We start from the raw sequence: 12,027 nt of genomic DNA, 5'->3' as shown, positions 1-12,027 counted from the left end.
TTCCAGCAAATTAATACCTTGTTGATCTAAATATTGATACTGCACCAACAGAGAGAATCAAAACACAGAAGGTCTGGGGTGTATAAAGCCCTTTTCCAGAAGCTGTCCACTTCAAATCAGTGACCCAAGACTGAAATGCATTGTGAATCAAAGGTAGAGGCACATGGTGTATATTTTATTTTAATTGCTCTAAAAATTCAGCCTCACAGCACAGTTTCCCCAGTACACAAAGGGTGAGGAATAATTAATCAGGTATGACTCATGTCAAACTACTGGAGGTGAACAGAATGTTGTGGGGTCACCAGTCCTATGCCTTTGGCTGCAATATGAGGTTCACTATTCCATGAATAGAGTATTTTCTCACTATAAGTGACACAAGGAAATGGCACAAAGATTGTGTCAAAGTGACTCAGACAATTGTGGCAATGCATAATGATTAAGACCTACTGAAAATTAAATAAAATTTGTCTTTATGCATTAAAATTTTTTTCCAGACACATGGAAAGGTATCTTTCCCTTTGATGTCTGCTCAGCAAAAATAGAGATTATACTTTCCTTCCAAGGAGGTGATGGTCTCCTTTGTGGTAGGGAACTCAGTATGGCCTGGATCAACTTCTCATTCATCTACATTTTAGTCCTGGTAATAGGAAGAAAATGACATTATTTGAGAGCCTACAGCATGAGAGTGGCAGATCTATGACTAGCAATTTAATAACATTTGAATAAGGTTTGTACAGTGTTTCATGTCTTCAAATTTTCTAGCGAAGCTGAGGAGAGCAGCTGCATGGTCTGTAATTATATAGCAAGTAATAAGTACTTTTTTTTTTTTAGGAAGTGAAGAGATTTTCAATTACAAGTCAAAATTTATGACACACTATAATAACTGTTTAAACCTTTTATACAGAAGAAGTTAGCAGTGCCAGCTCTTCGGGAGAGTGAGGTTAGCTCAGCAAATGCATTTTTCAGTTGCCTTAAAAATGACTGAGTAGCAATCACATAGGCCTTTTTTTATATTCCAGCCCAGAACAGCTGTTTTAGCTCAGTAAATACATCTTTAATGAAATTACAACCTGCTCTTTTGAGTTGCATTTACAGGCAATGTCTGATTAGATGGATATTGTACTAGAGATGAAAAGTGGCAACTGCACCAGCAGGAAGAGGTATTTGTTTTATGTGCCACCCACACAATGGGAGTGTGGGCAGAAAAACCAGGAGTGATGCTTCAGAAGGAAAGTGGTGTGTAGTTTACACAAGGTATATTGCTAAGTGTTAAGAGATTGTAGGTTATTACGTGAAACTGAGCAGTGACACACAGCAGTGAAAATAAAAAACAGAACAGTAAGCTTTCTTATTTGCTGGAGATTAGGAACAGTCATTAAAAATTATTTGGGAATAAGCATTCTTAAAGTACAGGGTCAGTGTATTCTAAGATATGTGTTAGCTTCAACAGCACAAGCCTGTGTAGGTTTTAGTTTTGCAGTGTTTTTAAAACTGGCTGCTTTCTTTTTATTTTATTTTTTTTTTTTTAACATATGCATAGTTTGGGCAGAAATGCTGTCTGTCACACTTCTAAGCTTAATGAAAAAGCACACCTCTAATTTCACTGCCTTTCTCCTTGGCTTCTCATGAGCCCAAAACTAGGAGTATAACCCAACATTTTAAAAATATCTTACTGTCTTCCAGATGCATATCTTTGAAATGGATTTAAACACAACTGACAGCAAACTCAATGAACTAAGAAAAGCTGGATTTTTAAAGAGGAGATCCAGAAAGAGCCTGATAGCCTGAGAAGTTTTGCATTTGTATTGCTCCATTGTGATGGGTTGACCCTGGCTGGATGTCAAGTGTCCCCCAAAGCCTTTCTGTTATTCCTTCCCAGCTGAACAGGGGGCAGAAAATATAATTAAGGTCTCATGTGTCAAAATTAGAATGAGGAGAGGTCAGTCATCAGTTAGTGTCATGGGCAAAACAGACTCAACCTGGAGAAAAACTAGTTCAGTTTATTATCAATCAAATTAGAATAGAATGATGAGAAATATAACCAAATCTTAAAAAAACATTCCCCACACCTTATTCCTGGGCAGGGAAAGGGAGTTGTGGTCAGTTCATCACACCTTGTCTCTGCCACTGCTTTCTCCACAGGGACAGGAGTTTGCTCCCTTGCCTGGAGTTCCTCCTCCCCTCATTCTTCACTGACCTTGATGTCTGCAGAGCTGTTGCTCTCTCATGAGAGCTTTGGTGGGCACCTTGCACATACCCACCACGCCATAACCACAAGATAAGGCTCTGTAAGCAAGAGAGACAGTTATTTTTAAGAATAAACAGTGGTGCTCCATAATTCCATTTATATTCTGTGGACAGTGTATTGAGGTATTTAACTCCAGCCCCCTCTAGATACAACCAAGGGGAGAATGACCTTTCAATGAAATATGAGTTAATAACACTACAGCCCTGTGTGCTTTGTTCGAGTTAATATCTGTGCAGATTGTAACAAAATGCAGTCTAATGTGTATTGAAAATTAATTAGAGTAAAGAGTGTGTTTTAGCAGTGTAGTGAATATAATCATTGGTTACATCAGCAAATTTCTATTGCAATTAATAACAATTAATGGTTTTAAATAAAAGGTGGGAGGAAAAAGGATGTTTTTTCATATTAGCTATATCACATGTACTATTCGTCATCTCTGGGTAGATCCTGTATGATTTACATGCCCATCTTTTTTTTTTTTTCCTTAAGCTAAAGCATTAAGGAGAGATTAGTCCTTTGTGAGAAGCATAGGGGAGAAGATTGGATGTTCTTAATAGCTTGTCAAAAAGAGACAGTGAAAGAAAAGAGGTTTAATATGGTATTTGTATCATTACATGCATCTGGAGGCAACAGAGGAGGTTTGCAGAGGATGTTTGTGTAGATGTCTGGCACAGAGAGAGCTGCTCTGTGGGGCACAAGTGGAACCCTGGCAGATCTCAGCTAAGGGCAGCACAAGCATCTTTTCAGGTGTTGTATTGAACCATTTGAGGGAACTTCTGTAAAATCAAAGATATCATTTAGAGATAGAGAGGTGGTGGGAGGTGAAATGGACTCAGGGGTTGGTTATTTTTTTGTGTACCCCAGTGGGGTGCCCCTCTTGTGGCACTTTTGGTTGAGTATCCCTTTTCACTGATCCCTATTTTGCCTGCCACTGATCCCTTCCTGCTCTGCAAGTGGAAACATATTCTTTACAGTATGAGGAGTACATGCCTAAGTGAATGTGTAAATGAGAGCATTTTTTTACTTTTTAAATCCCTCAAAACTTGACATTGAATAAAGTCTTATAATTGCATTGTCCCACAGTTACCCCAGAGGTTTTTAGTCTAACCCAGGATTTGCCTGCCATTCCATTTGTCTGAAATATCAAATGCTGAAAGCAAAAGTGGTAGATATGTGGTTTTGCTAGACTGATCAGCAGAGAAACAGTTAATAACGTTGACATTTAAATTGGCTTCATGTTAAGTGTCACTTCTCACCACAGAGCTGAAGAAGAGCTATTGTTTCAGCCCAGTCTGTTTGCAGATTCATGGAAATACTCTCCAGTTGCTTACATAAGGGTCAAGGTTGGAAAAATAGCTTTACAACTCCATGGACAGCAACCATAAAGGAATTATGTCAACTAGCACTCTCTCCTGCATGTTTTCTCTTTATGCTGTGTGAACTACTGGTGATCTATGAGGTGATCACTGACAGTCCTCTAGAAACAGTACTGTCACAGGAGAATGTTCTTACTTCCTTTTATTCTTGCTTATTCTGCAGCCTAAAATAGTTAAATTTCAGAGAATTAATTAAGTCACTAGAAGAGTTCAGAAGCAAAATTTAATGCTAGTTCTAGTAGCCTCAAACATGGGTTTATCTGAATTTTCCACTCACAGAAGGCTGCAGAAAAGAATGGTCTTGCAGGAAGGGGACACAGTGAAATTGAATGTAGAATTTAATTCAAAATACTCCTACCAGTGCTTAAATATTTCTTTAGTATCAAAAAAGGCAAAGTATACTGAGTAATCACATGGTTTGTATACTGTTTTTATAAATTTTAGAATATTAAGGTAGCCTTCTTTCTATTATCAGTTTATCAAAACCATTAAAATCATAGAATTGAAAAGTAAAGATTGTTGACTATGCAATTTTTTTTTCCATGAAAGCCTCAGGAAAACAGGGAGGAGGAAGCTGTTAGTTCTATTCAAGTGGGAGTAAGATTCAAGAGCTCTAACCACTGATGCTACTGGAATGTCTGGCCTACAGGGATTTCTTCTGCTTTAACACATCCCATTTCTTCATAGGATACAAAACTTGCCATCTGAGTTAAAAACAACTTACACTGTTAGTGAAAACACTTTAATGGTAAAGTTTGAAGCCTAAAAATTATTTCAAGTTCCTATCAGTAAGTTCTATGTTGATAATTGCTTTACTAGCAAAATGCACTTTTTGAGAATATGACTTCTGGCTCAACTGCAGTATTGAAGGCACTTTCATTACAGCATTAACATGACTTCATCTTTAATTACCACTTCAAGGTTTGTTACTGATTCAAGATAGAGATTAGGAAATATTTTGTTTGTCTAAAAGTTAATAGTAATCTTTCATATGCTTTAGGCTAATAATAATAAACAGGCAAATGTAAATTCAGTTTATTTCAAACTACTCATGATCTGTGTGCTCATGTTAAAAAAATGCATCAAGTTTAGTGGGTACATGATGCCAATCTGGGCTCAGTTCTTTTTATTTTGTTCCAGTCCTTGCAGTAACATTTCAATTTTTCAAAAGCTACAATGGATGAAACAAGATAACTCTGAGCATCAGAGGGATTTTTCTGAGGGATGAATTTATGTCATAGGCATTAATAATATAAATCTCCCCAAGTGCCTGACAAATGTGTCTCATCTGTGAGGCAAAGGACTCCTGGTGATGGGAGGATAGGTCTCCATGCCAAGTGATTACAAGGTCTCTTAGATCATACTTCCACCAACGCTCCAGTTTCTGAAATGTGGAGCTCTGTCTGGAGCTGAAATCAAATCAGAAGCTCATTTTGGGTAATTATCATGTGGTAATTCCCTATGAGTACACTTCCATGGGCAAACAGAGATGTAGAGGTAAAGGATGAAACCTGCATAAGTTTAGATAGGATTTACCAAGTCATTGATTCCAAGACATATGTGTTGTTCTTAACTTCTGTTTGTTTCCAAAATATTTCAAAGAAAATCAAAAGCCAGTCTCAATCTTCTTTCTTGGTTCTCTTCTGAGCACATGGCTCCTGATTTTGTAAGAGATTGTGCATTTTTATGTGCAGTCACACCTGTTTGTTTGCATGTAAGAGCAGTGCTGTGGAGTGTAATGCTTCTGGATAATTTGGAAAATACTATTTTCTTGGACACAGGTATGGTTTCTCAATGTTGGCCCAGTAGCTGTAACAGCTGTATACATATTTTATGAGATTTAGACCATTTTATTGAGTGCCCTGCTTTAAAACACAGTGCAATGTGCTTTATATTATTGCAATTGAGAATGTCTACTCTAACAGATAGAAATGATCACAACCCATAAGAGGTTTTGGATTAAAGCAGAACCTGTGTCAGCATAATTGAAGAAAAGTCATGATATTGAATAGTGGTCTGTGTCACACAGCTCTTTTCCTAGTTTGTTGTATAGAATAAGGAAATATGAGATATAGAAACCCTTTTATATGACAGCTTGCAAATACGCATCACACAAAGAAGTTCAAAGTAATATAATGTCTTCTGCCTTTCTCTGGCATGAATGACAGAGCCAAAAAATAAATGGATATCTGGACATTTGGAGTGGGGAGTAGCCATCCTGTCAGCACCTTGGAGATAGCCCCCTGGTAGCTCAATTTGTCATGGCTGTAAGCAGTGTCTTAGAGACACCTAGGAAAAATCTGCTTTTGATTTCAGGGACACAACAGAGTAATTGTAGACCAGCACAAAAACATACATCCCTAGCTGTTGCTGATTCAGGTTTTGCTAGAGAAAGAAAACATGACACTCCAATATCTTTCTCCCAGAAAGCTGTTACCCTAAAAGGTTTGGGCTTCTTTCTACTTCCACTTATCAGTGCATGGGAAGGAAATGAATAAAACTCAGCTTATGTCAGATATGCATTGCCAGTGGGCATGGAGGCTCTCCCTTCTGCTGCTGGATCACACAAGCCTGGAGCAGGTAACAGCTCACACTTCCCATCTCACTGCAGCTTCCCTCTGGCTGCCTCCATCTGGCACAGGCAGAGCAGGAGCCAGTAAAAAGCTGTGGCACTGTGCTGGGAGATGAAGTGCCAGCACCACAAAACAGAAGTGGAGACAGAAGCTTAAGCCTCCTTAACTACCTCCTGTTTACCCTGATTTTGGCCAGTAGCATCTCTGTATTTGGGCTCCCTAATCATCAATGTTGTGAGCAATCTTGGAGCTTTGTGCGTGTTCTGCAAAATAGTCTGGCAAACAGGCAAAAGAAAATAGAGCAAAGTCATTTTTGTGCCATCTCTTAAAAAAAAAAAAAAAAAAAAAAAAGAAATAAAAGGCAAGCCTACAATGCATTTATTCAAAGATTCTAATTTATTATTTAAATTTTTATTTACAAAAATATTTTAGATGAAAATATATATAGCTGGTGTAAATTAATGCAAATTTTTTGAGGCCAGTGGCATCAGTCTTTAACAGTTTAGATGTGACTTTTTCTTCTTGCAAAATCCCTTTAGCAAGACTTCTTGAGTTGGATTTGTTGAGTTTAGCAGTGCATTCTGTGAAGTTTAAAATAGACTGCTAAAGCAAGTACATCCTTGTATTACCAGTTAGGCCTACTTGGATATTTAGGAATGTAATGACTCCAGCTGCAGCTGCATTTTTGCTATCTGTGCATGTTAAAAACAAAAGAGGTGCATTATTCTTTATGGATAGCTGCATGCACATTTTTGAAAATATGGAAACCAGGGGTTCTGCAAAACACTGTGGAAAATTTATATCAAATGCAACAAAACAAAAAAAATTGTTAAATGCATCTAAATTCAGTAAATTTTTCTCTATTTTTTATTTGATAATCATGAGGAAGAATGATGGCTGAGTATGAACAGATACTTTTTCCTCCAAATGTGAGGAGAAAAATTCCAACTGTGACAAAACCAGTTCAATTCAAGTTTATTGTTAGATGCTTAAGTTAACACATGAATTCAACCTCAGTACATTAATTTGTGATACTTAAAAACAGTTAATGTGTTTTGTTTTATTTGCAGTTTGGCTGAGCAGATGGTAATAGTTTTGACACAATTCGTTTTTTTTATTTTTCTTCTTTTCTTTTCTTGAAAAAGACAAGGCTCTTTTTCCCACTTTGTCACAGCTGGTTACCAATCAATCTCAATTCACAGTACAGTGATGATAGCACATGTTGTTCAGGGGCCAAATCTGATTGGGTTGCATTTTCAGCAGTGTTTCATAAAAAAAAAAATTGTGTCTGTATGGCAGTGACTGTCAGCACACTATTGTACAACTGTCATTAATCAGAACTAGCAACAATGAATGCATTCATATGTGCCAGAGACTGCCAGATTTCACTCAAAATCACCCAATTTCTATTAGAATTTCCTCACCAGCAGTGTTTTCTCATGTGCCTCTTGTTTCTCTCTTTTTTTTTTCCTTGCCAGTCCCCTGCCAGCCCTTTCCTTTTCTCTTAATTAAAGGCAGACCTGCTCTATTACTTGTAGAGCAGAAATTATGTAACGTGGTGCCCAAAAGTGGCTGGTTTATATCTGGCACAGACTGACTGGCTGTGTAAAAGATCTTACCCAGCTCAGTCTGATGGCTGAACCAAAAGGTTAAGCACTTCTGAACAAAGAGAAGTAGTTAAAATCAATTAGATGTCCAAAATCGTGTGAAACTGATGTCTGACACCATGAGGTTTTAGCTCAATGTTGCATTAATTGGCTAGGAGTCAGCAATATTTGGGCAATAAGTTGTTTCTTGAAACTGCCCATATTCTGAAGATACAACCTTCTTCATGTCCTGATAATGTTAAGGAGCAATTTAACCACTGCACCCTGGTTTTCTGCCATTCCATCACCAATCCAGGAGCCTGGTAAATGCTCTCTGTGGTTGGTATTAGCAGAGAGGATGCTGATCCTCATTCCCAAGTGTTCAGGAGCACTAATCCAGATGAGAGTGAACTTCCACAGGAAAGAAAGTGAAAGCATCTTGCTATGGGGATGTGAAGCTCTAGGACAGAGAGGAGACAAGGCACTGTTCAAGGCTGAGCAGGTGAATGCTTATGAAATTCAAAAGATTTTCAGTCTTCATTCCTTCTTATTTTGTTTGTGCTGCTGTGGGTCAGGCTAAGAGCCAGTTTTCCTCCTTTCTCCATCCTGTCTGCTTCATCTGCCAAAGCTCTTCACTGATCTGTGGTGACCTGTGGGGACAGTGCGGGTGGAACAGATGAGTGACGAGCAGCATGTCCCTGCTGCAGGACAGCAGATGGTGTGAATCCAATGGCTGCACTGCACCTTGTGTCAGGGTGGTCCAAAACTGGGAGAGGTGAGCCAGTGACACGTTTAGTCCCCCTCCCTTTGGTGGCCCGAGCTGCGGCTGCTCCAGCTCCTGCGTCCTGGCATGCCGTGCAGCTGCTCCTGCGCCTTGGCACAGCCCGCACCATGGCCAGGTGCAGGCACAAAGGCTGCAGCTCCCAGGCAGCTGGCTGGCATGCCAGCACCAGCACATCCGTGGCAGGAAGCAGGGGGAGTCAGCTGGAGCTCCCTGTCCCAGCCTGCCTGCATCCCAGCTCAGATGCATCCTCTGCCCGCTTTGCCCTCGGCAGCGTTCGGTGAAACACAGCCATCTCATCTGTTTAGAAAAAAACAGCTATTACATACATGGCCAGCTTTATAGGCCTGATTCTGATATCCAGTTCATATTTATATTACAACTGGTCTTAGTTTTTCTCGTCATACAGGTGCTTAATACAAATTTATATTTTTAGTTTCATAGAGCTGGTCTCATGTCAAGAAAATAAGCATTTGCTCTTGTCCGCAGCTCTACGGTCACCCAAGAAATAGCTGCTCCATCATTGTGGGATAATGTTGTCATATTCTTAAGATTTTTAAGGGGGACAATTTGCCTTTTCTGTCTTATGAAAACAGTGATTTTTATTTGTCATTGACTAACACAGCACAGCATGTAAAATGACATAATTTGTGAGCAGTCTAGAAGAAATGTTCTTTAGCTGCATGTGGCTATTGAATGTAGTTGCAATAGATGTCTAGTTCTCCAGAAAGTGCATATTAAGTTCTCTAACATCATAACTACCTGCCCACTCATCTATACCAATGGCACTATGCTGGCAAAAAAATGATCCCTACAATTTCTCAAGTTTGCTGTGGCATCTACTTATCCTTCCCCTTGGCATATCTCTTATTAATTAGTAAAATCTGAGGTACTGCATATACATACAACTGAGTGTAACTCCAAAGGAAATGGGTATTATAATGTGTTTATGTTAACTCTAGCAGAATGGCTAGCCTCAAATTCATCTTTATTAAATTGTTTCTTGCTAGTTGATAGAATCTACTGAATATAGAAAGAAGTTGTATTGTGGTGAGTGTGAAAGGATGTCTTGACTGCTCTTTGTTCTTGGAATTGCTAGGAATGCTGTAATTGATGTTGTGAGATTTAGTTAGACCTAGCAGAAATTTAAATATTTCACCATATGGGATCTTTGAGTTAGGGTGCTTTGAAGTCTGTTAGCACAGTGCTGCCTCTACAAACCTGTGCTGAATGAACCAATAGCAGTGTGCTATGTGCTTTTTTTATGTACACAAAAATAAGTTATCTTTCACATTCCCAAAGGATCTAAAAATGCTCATAGAGCCTGAAACATTCCTCTGATTTGTTGCATTGCATCCTTATTCCTCCAGACATTTAAGGGTTCTCTTCCATATGATTTCATGTGTTTCCTGTGCAAGTCTATAAGGTCTTTACTGCATAACAAAAAGAAAGTAAGCGAGTTCTTCTAAAATTATGTCATGACTGTGTATGCAGTGAGAAATAGTACTGACACCTGAAGTTCAGATCCATCTTTAATTTTGTGTTCCTATTTCACTGATACATGTGAATCTGAAGCCAAGCCTAGGTTCAAGGTGATTTAATGTACTATATTGAGAAGAAATGTTGTTGAAAATAATTTAACAAAATTATATTTAACGGGTACAGTATCTGTACTGATAACCAGAGTTTTCCTGATTTGGGAACCAAAGCCATTTTATACAACATGATGTGTCCTGTTAACTTTAATGAGCTTTGGATCAGAGCCTAAAATACTTTGTTAGGCATGACTTCTGCAGGATAATAACAATTTAACTGAAAATATTTTTCTGGGTATAATCACTCTAAATGCCTTGAGAATAAATGCTCACTACATATTGGAGTATGCTGCATTAATTAAGTTTTATACATCCTCATAGTTTAAGAATTATTTCAACAGTGGAAACAAAGAAATGGACAAAGCACGATGGAATTGTTTCTAATTCCTTTTAAGAAAGAGAAAATGTCATTGTCCACCCTTATTGAATCGTTTTGTTGTATTTCTGTGAAATTGATAAATCTGCTTTAATGTGCCTCTTCAATAAATGTCACCTTCCAGTGCTTGAATATATTTTTTATTGTTTGCAATTGAGTAGTGTAAGATCCATGCTTACCATTCTCTAAGGGATTGCTGCTGTAGGGAAAAACTGTATATAAAGGGAAATTTCCAAATCAGCAAAAGGTAAAACGTGTAGCTCATATAGTTAAAGGCATGATAAACCTGACCTGTCATGTATTGATAGCTGATGCCTGATACCTTAATTTTATCTTATTCCTCCAGATCAAGGACAAAGTGAATGATATTACCAATAAAGCCCTAGTACTGAACATAGCAATACTAATTTTATGTAAAGTTTCTAACTAACGCAGAGCGCAATAAAAATGTCACAGAGATTAATGCTTCATGGAATTATCCAATGCCGGATAATAATTTATCTTCCAAAGTTGGCTCCAAGATAGATTCAGACTGGCATTTTCCAGGTGATAGGTTTTTTTCTTCCCACAAAAAGAGTTCTCGTTCTTTTTTCCATGCCACAGGTATGACATCAAAGACGACTACACGCTGCGCATGAAGAAAGCCACGAGCACGGACGAAGGCACCTACACCTGCATCGCTGAGAACCGAGTTGGGAAGGTGGAAGCCTCTGCTACACTCACTGTGAGAGGTGAGTGCTGCCCCAGAGACAGGGCCTGGCCCCACTGGGATAATGGCTTTCTGAGACAGGCCACATCCTTCCCTGCCATGGTTTGGGCTCCACACACCCTTTGCAGTGGTTTGCAGCGCAGGTGAAATCCTGTTGGTATCTCATCCAAAATTTTAATTGATTTCGGTGGGATAGGATCCCCCTGCAGTTCAAGTCCTGCCCCAATGTGTTTTTACTGAAGAGCAGATGCATATATGCATAAGCAAGCACTGCATAACCGTGAGTATAGACATTAATATGTGAGCCATCAGTTCAGGCTATTAGTCACGTTTCTTGCTCTAAGAAGTATAAGGAGTAGAGCAACTATATTTATTAATAACAAACATAATACAGATAATATTATGATGGGATTAGCTCTGCCGTAATTAAACTCTCTACCACTACCTTTATCCAAAAAATAAACCATAGCCAAAGGAAAGAGAAAATCCTAGTTAAATTTTGTAAGTATTACAAGGTAAAGAATAATTATTCCCTCCTAAAATATTTGTGGTCTCTAGTATCCACTCACTGTTATGTGCTGCTCTTTTGATTTGGTAAGGATGTTTTAAGGCTGGTGGAATAATGAGCTGCCATAATATCTTTTGTGACAGTAGATATAGACATGCTAAAGATTATGGGGAGAGAAAAAGTTTGTAAGCTAGTATTTCTATTTGAGTAAATAGAATATAATAGTTATTACCTCATTCCAAAAGAGAAGCAGCAATTTGGCACAATGGATATCA

The 12,027-nt window shown here is 38.4% G+C and overlaps 1 protein-coding gene across 6 annotated transcripts in view; it reads left to right on the top strand.

Annotated features, from left to right (window-relative positions):
* Positions 1-12,027, top strand: part of ROBO2 (roundabout guidance receptor 2) — a 432,478-nt gene that overhangs the window by 304,692 nt on the left and 115,759 nt on the right. For all 6 annotated transcript variants that reach the window (XM_079322619.1, XM_079322621.1, XM_079322618.1 and 3 more), the window contains exon 6: positions 11,139-11,266. In XM_079322619.1, coding sequence (XP_079178745.1) covers positions 11,139-11,266 — 128 coding nt within the window. The remainder of the gene's footprint in view (positions 1-11,138; positions 11,267-12,027) is intronic.

Source organism: Erithacus rubecula (assembly GCF_903797595.1).
Source record: "Erithacus rubecula genome assembly, chromosome: 1".
In the NCBI taxonomy this organism is placed as follows: Eukaryota; Metazoa; Chordata; class Aves; order Passeriformes; family Muscicapidae; genus Erithacus; species Erithacus rubecula.
Note: the sequence above shows the minus strand (reverse complement) of the source record. Positions and strands in the feature narration are given on the sequence as shown.